This window comes from Hyla sarda, chromosome 4 (assembly GCF_029499605.1).
Source record: "Hyla sarda isolate aHylSar1 chromosome 4, aHylSar1.hap1, whole genome shotgun sequence".
Classification (NCBI taxonomy): Eukaryota; Metazoa; Chordata; class Amphibia; order Anura; family Hylidae; genus Hyla; species Hyla sarda.
In genome coordinates, this window is record NC_079192.1 from 309,067,635 (window position 1) to 309,083,397 (window position 15,763).

General features: G+C 48.2%; 1 protein-coding gene across 1 annotated transcript in view; it reads right to left on the reverse strand.

Moving 5' to 3' along the window:
* NEURL1B (neuralized E3 ubiquitin protein ligase 1B) overlaps window positions 1-14,850 on the reverse strand; it is a 64,391-nt gene extending 49,541 nt beyond the window's left edge. The window contains exon 1 of the mRNA XM_056574828.1: window positions 14,562-14,850. Within this exon, the coding sequence (XP_056430803.1) occupies window positions 14,562-14,592 (31 nt within the window). The 5' untranslated portion in view covers window positions 14,593-14,850. The remainder of the gene's footprint in view (window positions 1-14,561) is intronic.
* Window positions 14,851-15,763: the final 913 nt, after the last annotated feature.

Below are 15,763 nucleotides of genomic sequence, written 5' to 3' on the forward strand. Positions count from 1 at the left end.
ACACATATCTGGCAGGTAGTCGGCCTGTGTTTAGTGGCCTTTAGATTACACAGTCTGAATGTAAGACAGTATTAGTCATTCGTAAGTTTGGATTTGTCTGAACTTTAGTCCAAACTAGAAAAAAATGTGGGGGCTCAACCAAATACTGTAAATCACATACGGGTGCTGCCCCAGTGTTTAAAAAGTTTCACAATTAAAAGAAAAGAAAAAAAAACGCTCCAAAATGGCGCACACCAAAAATACAATACTTTATTAATTACACATGATACACAAAACACGGGAAACCCTGTTAAATTATTTAAACATGCCCATGAAAGGGCAAAAAACTCCACATGGGGTAGGGGCCATGGATCCCACCCACAGGGCGCTCAAACCTTAATACTGTGTGTACAACCGTCCACAATAAACTGGCTGTTTAGTATGCAGTCCTATGTAAACCCAACTTCTGCCTAGTAGAACCCAGTGACAGTTTAAGAACAAGTATCATGACAAAGGATAGGAGAGAAGTTTTAGATCGTGAGGGGTCCAAGCACTGCCCTTCCACCCCCCCCCCCCCCCCCCCCCCCCCGCAATCTCCTGTTTTGAGCCGTGGCTCTCCTTCACAGTGGCGTGTCACGACCCCTGCCCAAAGGAATGGCCACCACACCCCCTTTATAGTTTTGCAATCTTCGGCTCTCCCATAGAGCTATATGGAGGGGGCGTGGCGGCCCCCGCTTTGGGCGGGGGTTGTGATGCGCTGCTGCTGCTCTAAACAGAAGATCGCTGGAGGCCCCATCGCTCGGACCTCCTGCAATCTAAAACTTGTTCCCTATCCTTCGGATAGGGGATATGTTTTTTTCATACTTGTCCTTTAAATAACTACAGATTCATTCTAATAATATACCTCACAATTGCAGGGGGTCACAACTGTAGGGGGAAAGGGCACAACCTATTTTCCTTCTATTTTTAACTAGGAACATATTTCAACAAAACCTTCATTTTGCAAGGTGGTATCAAGACCATCGTAGACATCTATTTTGTTATATATTGGTAAATTGTGCCCAATAAAAATATTCACAGAAAATCCAGAACGCCATAACAAACAAGTCAATCTATATGTGGCTATTTAATGTCGTGAACGCTCGTACTTTTTTTCCTATCTCTAACCGCAGGGAGTCCAGACATCCTTTTCAATTCCATGTTCAGCTTTGTCTGAAATTGATTTGCTCTTTGGCAGTCAAGTGATCCATGTTATCTCCAGCCCGGGGAAGAGGAAAGGATTTCTCCTAATTAAGTTTGGGATGTTTACAAAGTAATACTTCAGCGACGACATTTTATGAGGAGTCCCCTGGCAAAAAATCATAAAGATGCTCTTTGTCTATCAGCCCTCCCTCCGGACTGGTTACTATAAAGGGAAGGCATAGAACACAAGACATCATGTGTCTTACCGCACCAACACAGAAGAAAATGGCAAAACAATTTGAGCTTTATTGGTTTCATTAAATGATTTCCTACACAGCAGGAATTATGTCATTTTGTGCTCTTAATATATTGACAGAATAAGATTAGACCAAAGGCAATACCTAGGGGTCAAACTATGTTCATGGCATTGACTGACTAGATCATATACACCAAAATAAGAGTGGATAGTCTAATGGCTCTACTAAGCATGCAAATGCAAAAAAAAGCAAGAAAAAAAAAAAAAGCAATCATTCAAGGCAACCATGCACATCAGGCAGCTGACCGACATACGCAATCTCTTCCAATCATGTCTTCTTAATGGAGAGTAAATGGAAAGGGGTGGCATATGCAAGTTCGTGCACGTGTGGCTAAGAATATTGTAAAATAAAAAAACAAAAACAAAAAAATATAAAATATAAGTATAAGTACAAAAAAATAAAAATTAGCGCCTTGATTTTCAATCCGAGTTAACAGTTGGATACGCTCGGATGGCGTCCATGATTGCTACATCAGTGAATGACGTCAGTGCCTGTCTGTGCAAATACGATTGCAGTCAATTTGAGCTTCAGAAATCATGTCTCTGCAACGGAGGCACTAATCTTAACGTACAGTAACCTCGGCCGTCATCAAAGCTAATGGATCAGGTGTTGATTAATTTAGTCTGCTAAACTTAGTTCCACCTCTGGTCACTAGTTTTATGCTGTCTGAACCATCGCCAGCACGAAAAGATTAACCGGCTTCCTTAGCATGACCGTATATGATTCACTCTGAATGACTGTGCGGTTTTAGAGAAATCATAGTTGTAACGGGGTTCCGAGTTTTCCAGGCGGTCCACCAGTCCTGATTGATAAATCTTGCCCTACATGCAAATAGGGAGAAAGCAGTCAGGGGCAGTGGATCGTTCATAGACTGCGAGTCTCATTCCTGGCCAAAGTTACAACTATGATTTTTCTGAAATGGCACAGTCGCTCAGGGTAAAATCATATATTATAGCGATAAGGGAGCCTACAGTATCTGTGTTTTCCTGCTTGCTGTGTTTCAGGCAGCATGAAACTATAGGAGATTCCCCTTAACAGGTCAGTAACAGGGGAAAAGACAAAAAAAAGAGCAGAGAATAAAAACAAAGAAATAAAATAAACTACGGTACATCCTGAAAGCCAAATAAGACCGCTTTCTTAAAGGGGTACTCCGATGCTTAGACATCTTATCCCCATGATCTTGCACGCGGCACCCCGTTTGTAATCGTTTGTGACGTCACGCTCCGCCCCTCAATGCAAGCCTACAGGAGGGGGCGTGACAGCTGTCATCTCTGTACATTTTAAGAACTGTCTAGAGTAGGAGAAAATCTCCATAGCAAACATATGCTGCTTTGGACAGTTCCTAAAATGGACAGAGATGTCAGCAGAGAGCACTGTGTTTGTGATGTCAGCAGAGAGCTCTGTGTTCCAAAAAGAAAAGAATTTCCTCTTTAGTGTATGTAGCTTTTAGGAGAAACCGTGAGGGGTTCACCAAGACTCATTATTAGTTAGGTAAAAGGAAAACTCTATACCCCATTACCAGCAGGTGTATTATACACTTATAAAAATCACACTGTGGCTATGAATACCAAATATCAAGAATATGTTTTCTAGGGGTTGTGTAGATTTTGTGCCAATACCAGCCCACTTTGCTGACAAACAAAATCATTAGCAATCGTATAACATCACAATAGATGGCACACTTTAGATTTATAAACAAATATCACATTATAGGAGCTTTGCTGCACTGTTTGAAGTCTTCCTGTTGACATGTTGCTGAATGTGTCTATTGACAAGTGGCAGAACTATGAATACAGCTCTGAAATATACTAATTTAGGATTCTCTGTAAGACAATGCAATAAATTTACTTAACAGGAACATGACAATTTTTAGAGATCGACCGATATCGTTTTTTTAAGGCCGATACCGATAATCTGCAACCTTTTAGGCCGATAGCCGATAACTTATACCGATATTCCGGTATAAGTTACCGGCTATTTCACACACACACCCCCCCCCCCCACCCCACAGATCGATGATTTAAAGCGGGCACTTTAAATCAATGAACTGCAGTGGCTTTTAGGGGGCCAGAGACCGCTGTTGCAGCACCGCTTCTCTCTCCCTCCCTAGTCCAACCACCACTGCTGCCCCATTGCCTCCCCCATCCGCGGTTTTATAATTACCTGTTCCTGGAGTCCATGCTACTTCTGGCTCTCCGGCGGCATCCTGATCTGTCACTGTACGTACTGATGGTGACGTTGGGTTGAGGACGTCACTCGTCATTGGCTTTGCAGTGCGCAGGACGTTGCAGGAGCCAGAAGTAGCGCGGACCATGGGAACAGGTAATTATAAAACTGGGGATTGGGGATGCAATGGGGCAGCGGCGGCGGTGGTCTCTGGCCGGGGGGGGCGGGGCATTATCGGCATATCGGCAAGGTAATTGCCGATATCGATAATGTCCAAAATCGTGAATATTGAAACCGATACATCGCTAGATCCCTAATCATTTTCATGCTGCCTGAATCATAAATCATCAGGGTGGTTGCCAGGGGCTTCTCCAAGCCTTGACTAATATAGCCTTCCCTGTTTGGGTATAGGGAGAGATTAATCAAGGCTGGTGGGGCAGGAAGAAGCCATTGTAGACCAATCTGATAACTCATGGGTCAGGTAGCATGAAAGTGATGACAAATTCCCCTTAAATATCTGTTTACAGTCAGTGTAATATTTCATATGTGAAACAGGCTTAAATTGCACCTGTAATGTTTTATTCACTTTTTTTTGTGCACAATTGTCATTTTTATTAAATTACTGTGCCCAAGTATCATAATAAAGACGCCATTGCGAACTGGTAAATTCAGGAGCAAATTCAATCCCTTAAAAGGGGTACTCCACTGCTCAGTGTTTTGAACAAACTGTTCAGAACGCTGGAGCCGGCGCCGGGAGCTTGTGACGTCATAGCCCCCTCATGACATCACACCCCACCCCCTTAATGCAAGTCTATGCGAGGTCGTCACGCCCCCTCCCATAGACTTGCATTGAGGGGGTGGGGCATGAAATCATGAGGGGGTGGGGCTATGACATCACAGGCTCCTGGCACCGGCTCCAGTGTTCAGAACAGTTTGTTCCAAACGCTGAGCAGCGGAGTACCCCTTTAAATTATTTGTCATGTTCCTCAAACATCTGCCATTGCTCCGAGGCCCAGATATGATGCTTAGGTGGAAAATATAGTTGCATCCAGGGGTGGACAGGTATCAGCACAGTGCTCCATCCAGTCTACGGCCATGTAGCCCTACACATAGTAAGCTCCAGTGCCCTATGTGTTAATTATACCTATTACAGGCAACAGTTACTTTAATTTTAAGAAATGACAATGGTACCTATCAATGTTATTCAAGTCATCCATTTCTTATTCCATAATGTTCATATTTCAAACATTTCTACATAGATCTCAAGTGTAAAATGTTGGAGACTGAATCGTAGAGAAGTTGGAGAAACGTTGAAGAAAATGTTGGAAAGGGTCTTTGCTATTGCAATCTGCTCTAGAAATTGCCCAATCGGGTTCGCATATACTCATATACCTTGTATTGGTATTTTGATTGCGTCGGCGAGTATGCATGTCTACCGGGAGGTTGAGGGCAGAAAGCTGTAACCAGCATCTCTCTTCTACATGGTAATACTTTACCAGTCTCTTTATTTGACAGGTGTCAGGACATCGACAATAAAAACTGTATGCTTGACTTCTACCGAGACAGGTTAATATGTACGAAACAGGTTTGGTTCTCCTTTGCTATATAACCTAAGGGTAGAAAACTAACACAACTTGATTCCTGGGCAGCTAATAGGGGTTTTCCAGGAATCTATAAATAACATTGAAATAACTAAGCATTAGTGATCCCCACAGGACGATGACTACTACAGGGCCACAATATCTGTCCATAAACTGAATGGCATTGAATACTAACAAACAAGGGGGAACTTATCATTGTCTGTGAAAATACAGTACTTTTTCCTGCCATTTTAGTGGGTCTCATATTGAACGTCACTAAGCATGTTTTAAATGGGCACTGTCAGATACAAAAACTTTTGATATGTTGTAAAGCATGCAAAACCAATAGAACATTTTCAGTATTTCATACTGAAAAAGCCAGTCAAACAACTGTCCCCCCCCCGCCCCGTCTGCTTGGACACATACTATTCCTGCTGTGTCCATGCATCATCACCTATGTCATGGACACACTTCCTTGATTGACTGCTGTGAGTTCAGGGCTCACACCTGGAGGAAAAAGCCTCCCACTGTCAGCTTGTGTCCCGCTACTGTCAGTAAGGACATGCTGGGAGTTGTAGTTTTGCTAATGCTAGGGGAGATGTGAGCAGACAGTATACTGAGGGAGGGGGCGGAGACCTGCACAGTAAGGCCATGCCCCCTCCCTTTGAGAGGAATTCAGACTAGGGAGCTAAACTAAAAAAGTGTAATACAAATAAATAAAGGTGCTAGACACTAGGAATCGACCGATTATCGGTTTGGCCGATATTATCGGTCGATATTCACGACTTTGGATGTTATCGGCAATTACCTTAAATTGACTCATTTGATCAGCTACTAAGAATACAATTGCCCCCATTTCTACATGGCAGGAGCTAGATGACCCCATGATAATGTATCCACTTAGTCACGGTTCTAGTATTCCTAACATAAGCCGCTCCACGCTCCAGAATCATTAGACTGGCGAATCTTGAAGAATACTGAGATCCCTTTTATATCAATAGTACAATATTTCTTAAAGGAGTAGTCCAGTGGTGATTCAGTGGTGGGCAACTTATCCCCTATCCTAAGGATAGGGGATAAGTTGCAGATCGCGGGGGGTCCGACCGCTGGGGCCCCCTGTGATCTCCTGTACGGAGCCCCGACAGCCCGCGGGAAGGGGGCGTGTCGACCTCCGCACGAGGCGGCGGCCGACACGCCCCCTCAATACAACTCTATGGCAGAGCCGAAGCGCTGCCTTCGGCAATCTCCGAATCTGCCATAGAGATGTATTGAGGGGGCGTGTCGGCCGCCGCCTCGTGCGGGGGTCGACACCCGCTATCTCGGCGGAGAGCCGGGGCCCCGTACAGAGAGATCGCAGGGGGCCCCAGCGGTCGGACCCCCCGCGATCTCAAACTTATCCCCTATCCTTAGGATAGGGGATAAGTTTTTCACCACTGGACTACCCCTTTAAAAGTTCACGTCTAAGTGAAAAAGACAAAAAACACTTTTAATATTTTGGTTCGCCAAGACCTTGATCTCCAATATCACTACAGTAAAAGTTGAAGAACACTTGTATCTTTACATGATACATATAGCCATAAAGTCAAAGGTATCAGAAGAAAAGATCCACATAATGATCAACTTATATTGATATAATGAGATAATATATTGCTAATTCCTAAATAGGTGAAAAGTTAATGTTGTTATGAAGGTAAATCCATGTAAAAGATTAAGTAACAACTATGAACACAGATGCAAGTATTTTCCTCTCTATCTAGCCATAGTAAAAGAAAGTTGCTTTAATTAATCTACTTAAGTTTCCTGTTGGACAATGGCCTAGTCAGTAGAACATGGGAGGTATGTACTTTAAAGGGGTACTCCGGTGGGAAAAAAAATTCTTTAAATCAACTGGTGCCAGAAAGTTGAACAGATTTGTAAATTACTTATATTAAAAAAAATCTTAATCCTTCCTGTACTTATTAGCTGCTGAATACTACAGAGGAAATTCTTTTCTTTTTGGAACACAGTGTTCTCTGCTGACATCATGAGCACAGTGCTCTCTGCTGACATCTCTGTCCATTTTAGGAACTGTCCAGAGCAGCATATGTTTGCTATGGGGATTTTCTCCTACTATGGACAGTTCTTAAAATGAACAGAGATGTCAGTAGAGAACACTGTGCTCATGATGTCAGCAGAGAGCTCTGCGTTACAAAAAGAAAAGAATTTCCTCTGTAGTATTCAGCAGCTAATTAGTACTGGAAGGATTGAGATTTTTTTAATAGAAGTAATTTACAAATCTCTTAAACTTTCTGCCACCAGTTGATTTAAAAAAAAAAAAAGTTTTCCACAGAGTACCCTTTAAGTGCCTTATAAAAGGGTCATATACACAGGCCAATTGTCATTATAGTGAAGTGGGCAGCATCTCTCTATAGAGCATCCGAACATTCCCGAGCTCAGTGACATGTGGAAGCCCCATAAAGAATGAACAGAACCCTGGTATATTTTATCAGTACGATTTACCTCCATTCTCATGATCGGTGAGGGTCCTAGCAGTCGGGACACCCAGCATTTAGCTATCCTGTACATAGGGAATAACTAGTAGAAATGGGAATACCCCTGTTTTCAAATTAACTGGTGCCATAAAGTTAAACAGATTTGTAAATGACTTCTATTTAAAAATCTTAATCCTTCCAGTACATATCAGCTGCTGTATACTACACAGGAAGTTGTGTAGTTATTTCCAGTCTGACCACAGTGCTCTCTGCTGCCACCTGTCTGTGTCAGGAACTGTCTAGAGCATTAGCTAGTAGAAAACCTCTCCTGCTCTGGACAGTTCCTGACATGGACAGAGGTGGCAGCAGAGAGCACTGTAGTCAGACTGGACAGAACTACACAACTTTCTCTGGAGCATACAACAGCTGATAAATACTGAAGGATTTAAGATTTTAAGACTTTCTGGCACCAGTTGATTCGAAAAAATGTTTGTCCCTCCAGACTACCCCTTTAGGGTGCGTTCACACCCTATTACTAGCAGCGGTTTTCATGCTGCGGGAAACCTGCTACGAGTTACACTACCATTGATTTGAATGGGTCCACAGACAGTCCGCAATAGTGTCAGATTTGCGGACTGTCCGCAGACCCATTTAAATCAATGGTAGCGTAACTCGCAGTGGGTTTCCTGCAGCTGAAAACTTGCTGCTAGCTACTAGCGTGTGAACGCACTCTTAACAAGTGAAAAGTGTGCAATATACTATGCAAGACAGACTAATAAGAGCCCTCTCCTATCTAACATTACTGAGGATATGCACTTGCTTTATCTTGTCATGACATCCCATTCCAATGCCAGTGACTACTCCCAGATATTACAGTTTCTATGGGGATAAAGAAAAGATCCATCACACTCTCCACACTCATTCGTGGACCTGTAGTGGATTATGTTAAAGGAGACCTGCAGCCATAGACACTTATCCCCTATCCGCAGTAAAGGGAATAAGTGTCTGATCGTGGGGGGGGTCTGAACGCTGGGACCCCCCACGGTCTCCTGTACTGGGCCCCGACCAGGCAGGAGGCTTGTCGGCTGACACAGGATGCTGCGGCCAACACGCCCCTCCATGTATCTCTATGAGAGAGGCGGAGATGCAGTGTTCGTGCACCCCTGCCTCTCCCATAGAGCTGTAGGGAGGGGGCGTGTTGTCGACCTCAGTGAGGTCGACGACACGCGCATTAGGCGTGCAGAACCGCGGTAATGATGGCTCCTTGTTTGGGAGATCCTGCGGATAGGGCATAAGTGTCTATGGCTGCAGCACTCCTTTAATAACCGACTTGGCAGAAGAAGGCGTGTAATGGTCCTGTACTGACACATCGTGAGCGCGCCTACAGGAGCCCTGTGACACCCCACCTGACACAGGCCACATATTTAACACTGGCCTCTCATAAGATTAGCATAAGTAGGTCCAAGCACAAGGAAAGGAGCATCTAGATATAAAAATAACTCAAGGACCCAAGCCCCACCCATGCACAAGGCAACATTGAGTACAGGAGCCATGGAGCATGAGGCCTACAGGACCACGGTTTTCAGCCCGGCAACAAAAACTGATACCGTCCAAAAATGACCTGACCAAAGTCCCTAGCTGCTGTAGGCCCCAAACGCGATGTGAAAGTAGCCTAATGCATTTTTGAACCAGTTGGGATCAGTTTTGAGCACAAAAAAAACAGCTCCATGTGCTATATATATATATATATATAAAAACCTAATAAATGTTAGTTATTTATGTACCATTTGTGTCCAATTTCTGTCACATACCCAAAAACCAAAAAAAAAAAAAACACAACAATAACCCACTATTTACCACCCCCCCCCCTTTCTCCTTATTACACAATGAGATTTCATGATCTGTACTATTGAGGGTGATGAATAGAGATGAGCGAATTTACAGTAAATTCGATTCGTCACGAACTTCTCGGCTCGGCAGTTGATGTCTTTTCCTGCGTAAATTAGTTCAGCTTTCAGGTGCTCCGGTGGGCTGGAAAAGGTGGATACAGTCCTAAGAGACTCTTTCCTAGGACTGTATCCACCTTTTCCAGCCCACCGGAGCACCTGAAGGCTGAACTAATTTACGCAGGATAAGGCATCAACTGCCGAGCCGAGAAGTTTGTGACGAATCGAATTTACTGTACGTTCGCTCATCTCTAGTGATGAATTATAAGGAAATGTCAAAGGACAGTAAGAATAAAAAAATTTTAAAAAATTAACCCCCTAATTACTGGATATCCTACAAATGTGTCGGCCTGACCCCCAGACATTGAATTCCTTGCGTCCCTTTGAAAGCAAATGGGTTCGGCATGAATGCTCTCAAGTGGTGTGGCACAGCAGCTAAGATTTATCTAGAGTGCCAGCTGACAGCTCACAATATCCATGTACACCGACCATCTGCCAGGGATCTCATTGTCTTCATACCGGGAGACAACGCTTTCTTTCCTAAAAGCGGTGTTTCCCAACCAGGGTGCCTCCAGCTGTTGCAAAACTAGAACTCCCAGCATGTCCGGACAGCCGAAGGCTGTCCGGACATGCTGGGAGTTGTAGTTTTGCAACAGCTGGAGGCACCCTGGTTGGGAAACACCACTTTTCGGTTCCCAAATGGAAGACGACAAACTCTTGTCTTCTCAAGTCTACCGTACACACATACAGAATATCAGGCAACATGAAAAAAAATACACATAGATGGGATAATGAAAAACAGTGCGACAAAGTAACGGAACAAAGAAAGAAGACAATTTTTACAACATGGCAGAGTGATGTTTTATAATAACAAGCGGTGGACATCAATTCCGACTTTTACTCCGCTCCTAGTCAACTCCCATAAGACAAGAGTTTCTGTCCTGGGCTTATTGTAAAAGTAAAAAGGCAATAGAAAAGATGTAAAAGCCAGTGGCCTCCTTTTATTTCAGCATCTCAGCTGTTCAGCGCCTCTTCACACCATGTGTGCTGGGCTTGGGACAATGGCCGCAGCTTTTCTGTGGCATCTGTCGCCTCTTAAAGGGGCTCATGTCTAATCCTTCCAGGAGGAATAAAGGCCGCTGTCAGAATGCCAACTTTTCGCAGCCCCTCCAAGCCTCCCCCCACTTTCTATACAGCCCATACACAGATCCCACACTCCAGCCCTATGACACCGCTCCGAGCGTTGCCTAAGGTTTTAGTCATCGCTTCTCAATCCTAACATTAAGCAGACTCCTTAACAATGGGCAGGAAGCTAACAAATAGTTAAGAACGTTCTGTCATGATGTCTCTATAGCAAACCACTAATCTTCCTAATCTCCAGTTACACATAACCCTACATGAAATATGGGATTTTATTCCACGGACTCACAAACCTCTATAAATAGGAGGAAAGGGAGAACTGGCCGCAAAAAAAACAACAACAATGCAAGAAATGCTCCACATTCCACGTGAAGGGGCGAAAATGGCCACGAATGTAAATCATGTATAAGTAATAATCGCAAAACGCTCCCCCCAGACATGTTACTATGGGCTGCAGCCTAAATTCACCAGAAACCTTTATCAAAGACAATACTGTGATGTCACTGTAGGTAAAAAAAAAATGGCGTCTGTCACCTACAATTTACACTTATCTGAAAAAAAGGAGACAAGGGGGGAGATTTATCAAAACCTGTCCAGAGGGAAAGCTGCTGAGTTGCCCATAGCAACCAATCAGAGCGCTTCTTTCATTTTTGAAAAGGCCTCTGAAAAATGAAAGAAGCGATCTGATTGGTTGCTATGGGCAACTGGGCAACTCTGCCTGTCCCCTGGTTTTGATAAATCTCCCCCAAGGTCTTCCGGTTGTACACGGTGAGTTTTTTTCTAGATTTTTAATGGGGTTGCTTAGCAGCACGCTCTTATTCCTTGAGAGATACGGACCACGTTACATGAGTGCCTCAAAACCACGTGTTGGGTGGTGTTCACACAGTGCAGTTCTGGTGCAATCTTTCTAAATCCAAACAATATATAAATATATCTCTTCTCAGAGAAAACAGTCCCTAAGGTGGCCTAAAAAATCTGCGTCACACAAAATCTGGTCTGGATAAGAAGGTGGTCTGGGTCTTATGGAGAGGTTTCCCTGTATTCACACCACAACAAAGACGCTTCTCACCACTGCCCCTGTATCGACCATTATGAGAGAACTGGGAGAAAGAAAAAAAAGAAAGACCTCCACTGTCAAGATTGTGGGGGTCCGACTGCTGATCTAATATAAGGAGAGTATGAAACTCCCTAAACCCCTTTAGAGGTTGGATAGAAAAGTCCAGCAAAACACGTTCTCCTCTCCATCATTTGCACCAGGCAGGCATTCATACTGGCAAACCAGATGCCAGGAACAATTCCACATAATGGGCTCTGCTCTGGCATCAGTTTTACTATTTTGCCGAGCCAATTTATGGAAGACCCAATAGTGGAGGCATTTGCTCTGAATGCAGGATAGGGTCACCTGTGCATGCCCCAGCTCTGCTACCCCATCTCCTGCATGCCCCATCTCCTGCATGCCCAGGCTCTGCTACCCCATCTCCTGCATGCCCCAGCTCTGCTACCCCATCTCCTGCATGCCCAGGCGCCCCCCCCCCCCATCTCCTGCATGCCCAGGCGCCCCCCCCCCCCCCCATCTCCTGCATGCCCCGGCTCTGCCCCATCTCCTGCATGCCCCATCTCCTGCATGCCCAAGCTCTGCTGCCCCATCTCCTGCATGCCCAGGCTCTGCCCCCCCCCCCATCTCCTGCATGCCCAGAGTCTGTTGCCCCATCTCCCGCATGCCCCATCTCCTGCATGCCCCATCTCCCGCATGCCCAGGCTCTGCTGCCCCATCTCCCGCATGCCCAGGCTCTGCCCCCCCCATCTCCCGCATGCCCAGGCTCTGCTCACCCCCCCCATCTCCCGCATGCCCAGGCTCTGCCCACCCCCCCCATCTCCCGCATGCCCAGGCTCTGCCCACCCCCCCCCATCTCCCGCATGCCCAGGCTCTGCCCACCCCCCCCATCTCCCGCATGCCCCGGCTCTGCCCCCCCCCCCCATCTCCCGCATGCCCCGGCTCTGCACCCCCCCCCCATCTCCCGCATGCCCCGGCTCTGCCCCCCCCCCCATGCCCCGGCTCTGCCCGCCCCCATCTCCCGCATGCCCCGGCTCTGCCCCCCCCCCATCTCCCGCATGCCCCGGCTCTGCCCCCCCCCCCCATCTCCCGCATGCCCCGGCTCTGCCCCCCCCCCCCCCCCCATCTCCCGCATGCCCCGGCTCTTCCCCCCCCATCTCCCGCATGCCCCGGCTCTTCCCCCCCCATCTCCCGCATGCCCCGGCTCTTCCCCCCCATCTCCCGCATGCCCCGGCTCTGCCCCCCATCTCCCGCATGCCCTGGCTCTGCCCCCCCCCCATCTCCCGCATGCCCTGGCTCTGCCCCCCCCCCATCTCCCGCATGCCCCGGCTCTGCCCCCCCCCCCATCTCCCGCATGCCCCGGCTCTGCCCCCCCCCCCATCTCCCGCATGCCCCGGCTCTGTCCCCATCTCCCGCATGCCCAGGCTCTGCCCCCATCTCCTGCATGCCCCAGCTCTGCCCCATCTCCTGCATGCCCCGGCTCTGCTGCCCCAGCTCTGCCCCATCTCCTGCATGCCCCATCTCCTGCATGCCCCGGCTCTGCCCCATCTCCTGCATGCCCCGGCTCTGCCCCATCTCCTGCATGCCCCGGCTCTGCCCCATCTCCTGCATGCCCCGGCTCTGCCCCATCTCCTGCATGCCCCATCTCCTGCATGCCCAGAGTCTGTTGCCCCATCTCCTGCATGCCCCGGCTCTGCCCCATCTCCTGCATGCCCCGGCTCTGCCCCATCTCCTGCATGCCCCGGCTCTGCCCCATCTCCTGCATGCCCCGGCTCTGCCCCATCTCCTGCATGCCCCAGCTCTGCCCCATCTCCTGCATGCCCCGGCTCTGCCCCATCTCCTGCATGCCCCGGCTCTGCCCCATCTCCTGCATGCCCCGGCTCTGCCCCATCTCCTGCATGCCCCGGCTCTGCCCCATCTCCTGCATGCCCCGGCTCTGCCCCATCTTCTGCATGCCCCGGCTCTGCCCCATCTCCTGCATGCCCCAGCTCTGCCCCATCTCCTGCATGCCCAGAGTCTGTTGCCCATCGCCTGCATGCCCCGGCTCTGCCCCATCTCCTGCATGCCCCAGCTCTGCCCCATCTCCTGCATGCCCCGGCTCTGCCCCATCTCCTGCATGCCCCGGCTCTGCCCCATCTTCTGCATGCCCCGGCTCTGCCCCATCTCCTGCATGCCCCGGCTCTGCCCCATCTCCTGCATGCCCCGGCTCTGCCCCATCTCCTGCATGCCCCGGCTCTGCCCCATCTCCTGCAGTGGGCTCCAGCTTGTGGCTCTATAACTGTTACAACCTACAACTCCCAGCATGGAGGAGTTGTAGTTGCGCCACAGGTTGGGCACCACTGATCTCCAGCCACACCTCACAGCTCATGCACCCGCAGGTGTTATCCCGGGAAAGTGAAGGAGGGCACCGTGTGTGCCAAGTGGACAGATTCAAACCAGGCACCTGGGCAGCGTACAACCAATGGCAGAGCTCCGGAGCGGCCGGGCACCTGACACACTCCCATAGCAACACGAGCGCGGCCGTTACAGACTGAATTTGAACCCACACAGAGACAGAACACCTGACGAGGAGCCCGGCCCCGCCCACCCGTCACCTTCCATCGAGTACCCCCAGCACTGCAGCCAGGTGGGCACCCTCCGATATACCGATCAGAAACGATCCAGAGCAGCAGATCCATCCAGGTGGCCACATAATGCCCTTATGATCCGGTGTCCAGCAGCCTCACCTGGCAAGGTCTTGTGCGCCGTGTTCCCCATAGCAGAAGGTGCAGAGATGGTGGCAGAGGGAGGAGATCACTGAGCCCTGTCCCGGGCAGTGAAGGTCCATTTAACCCCTGTGCTCCCGGTATGACTGTACTGCCAGCTCCCCTGTGTGCCGATCCCCGGACAGACAGCAGCGGCTTCTCCGCACCCAGCGCTACAGCCCGAAACGAGTGACTGCAGCCAGAGCCGCCGCCGCCGCTCCAACATCAGGGGGCGGGGCCAGCACTGACGCCACGCCCCCAGCCCTGTCATCTGGAATAACGAGGCTCGGCGTGGGGCAGTGTGTCAGCCCCTGGAGTGCGGGACGGCGGCGGGGCTGGAGGCGTGAGAACCGCGGCTGTAGAGGAAGCTCTGCTAATGTGGAAGGCAGGGTTTCCCAACCAGGGTGCCTCCAGCTGTTACAAAACTACAACTCCCAGCATGCCCGGACAGCCAAAGGCTGTCCGGGCATGCTAGGAGTTGTAGTTTTGCAACAGCTGGAGGCACCCTGGTTGGGAAACACTAGTGTAAAATAACCTGGAGTGGGCCACGTGATGTCACAATACAGGAATCATGCATACAGTGATGTCACTGCATAGCAATAATGACCATCGTGATATCACATTACAGGGGCTGTGCACACAGTTGTATACAGTGATGTCACAGCATGAGCATACTTCATACAGTGATGTCATTACATAGAAATAATAAACAGTGTGATGTCACAATAACAGGGACCACACATACAGTGACATCACAGCATACCTTCTATAGGGTACAAATAATAAGCATTGTGACGTCATAACGCATCGCACACACAGTGATGTCACAACAAAAGCATACTTTATACAGTTCAGTAGTGGAAGTAAAGTACCAGCACTCACCATGGAGTCAAATGCAGGTAGGTGTTTATTGGTTACAAGCGTTCCAAGGTGCAGCACAATAGGACAATGGCCATTTCGTGTGGCTCTCCACACTTCTATCAGCCCCTTAAAGGGGTGTTCCAGGAAAAAACTTTATATATCAACTGCTTCCAATAAATATCAGCTGCTGAAGTTGAGTTCTTTTCTGTCTGGAAACAGTGCTCTCTGCTGACATCTCTGCTTGTCTCGGGAACTGCACAGAGTAGAAGAGGTTCGCTATGGGGATTTGCTTCTACTCTGGACAGTTCCCGAGATACGTGTCT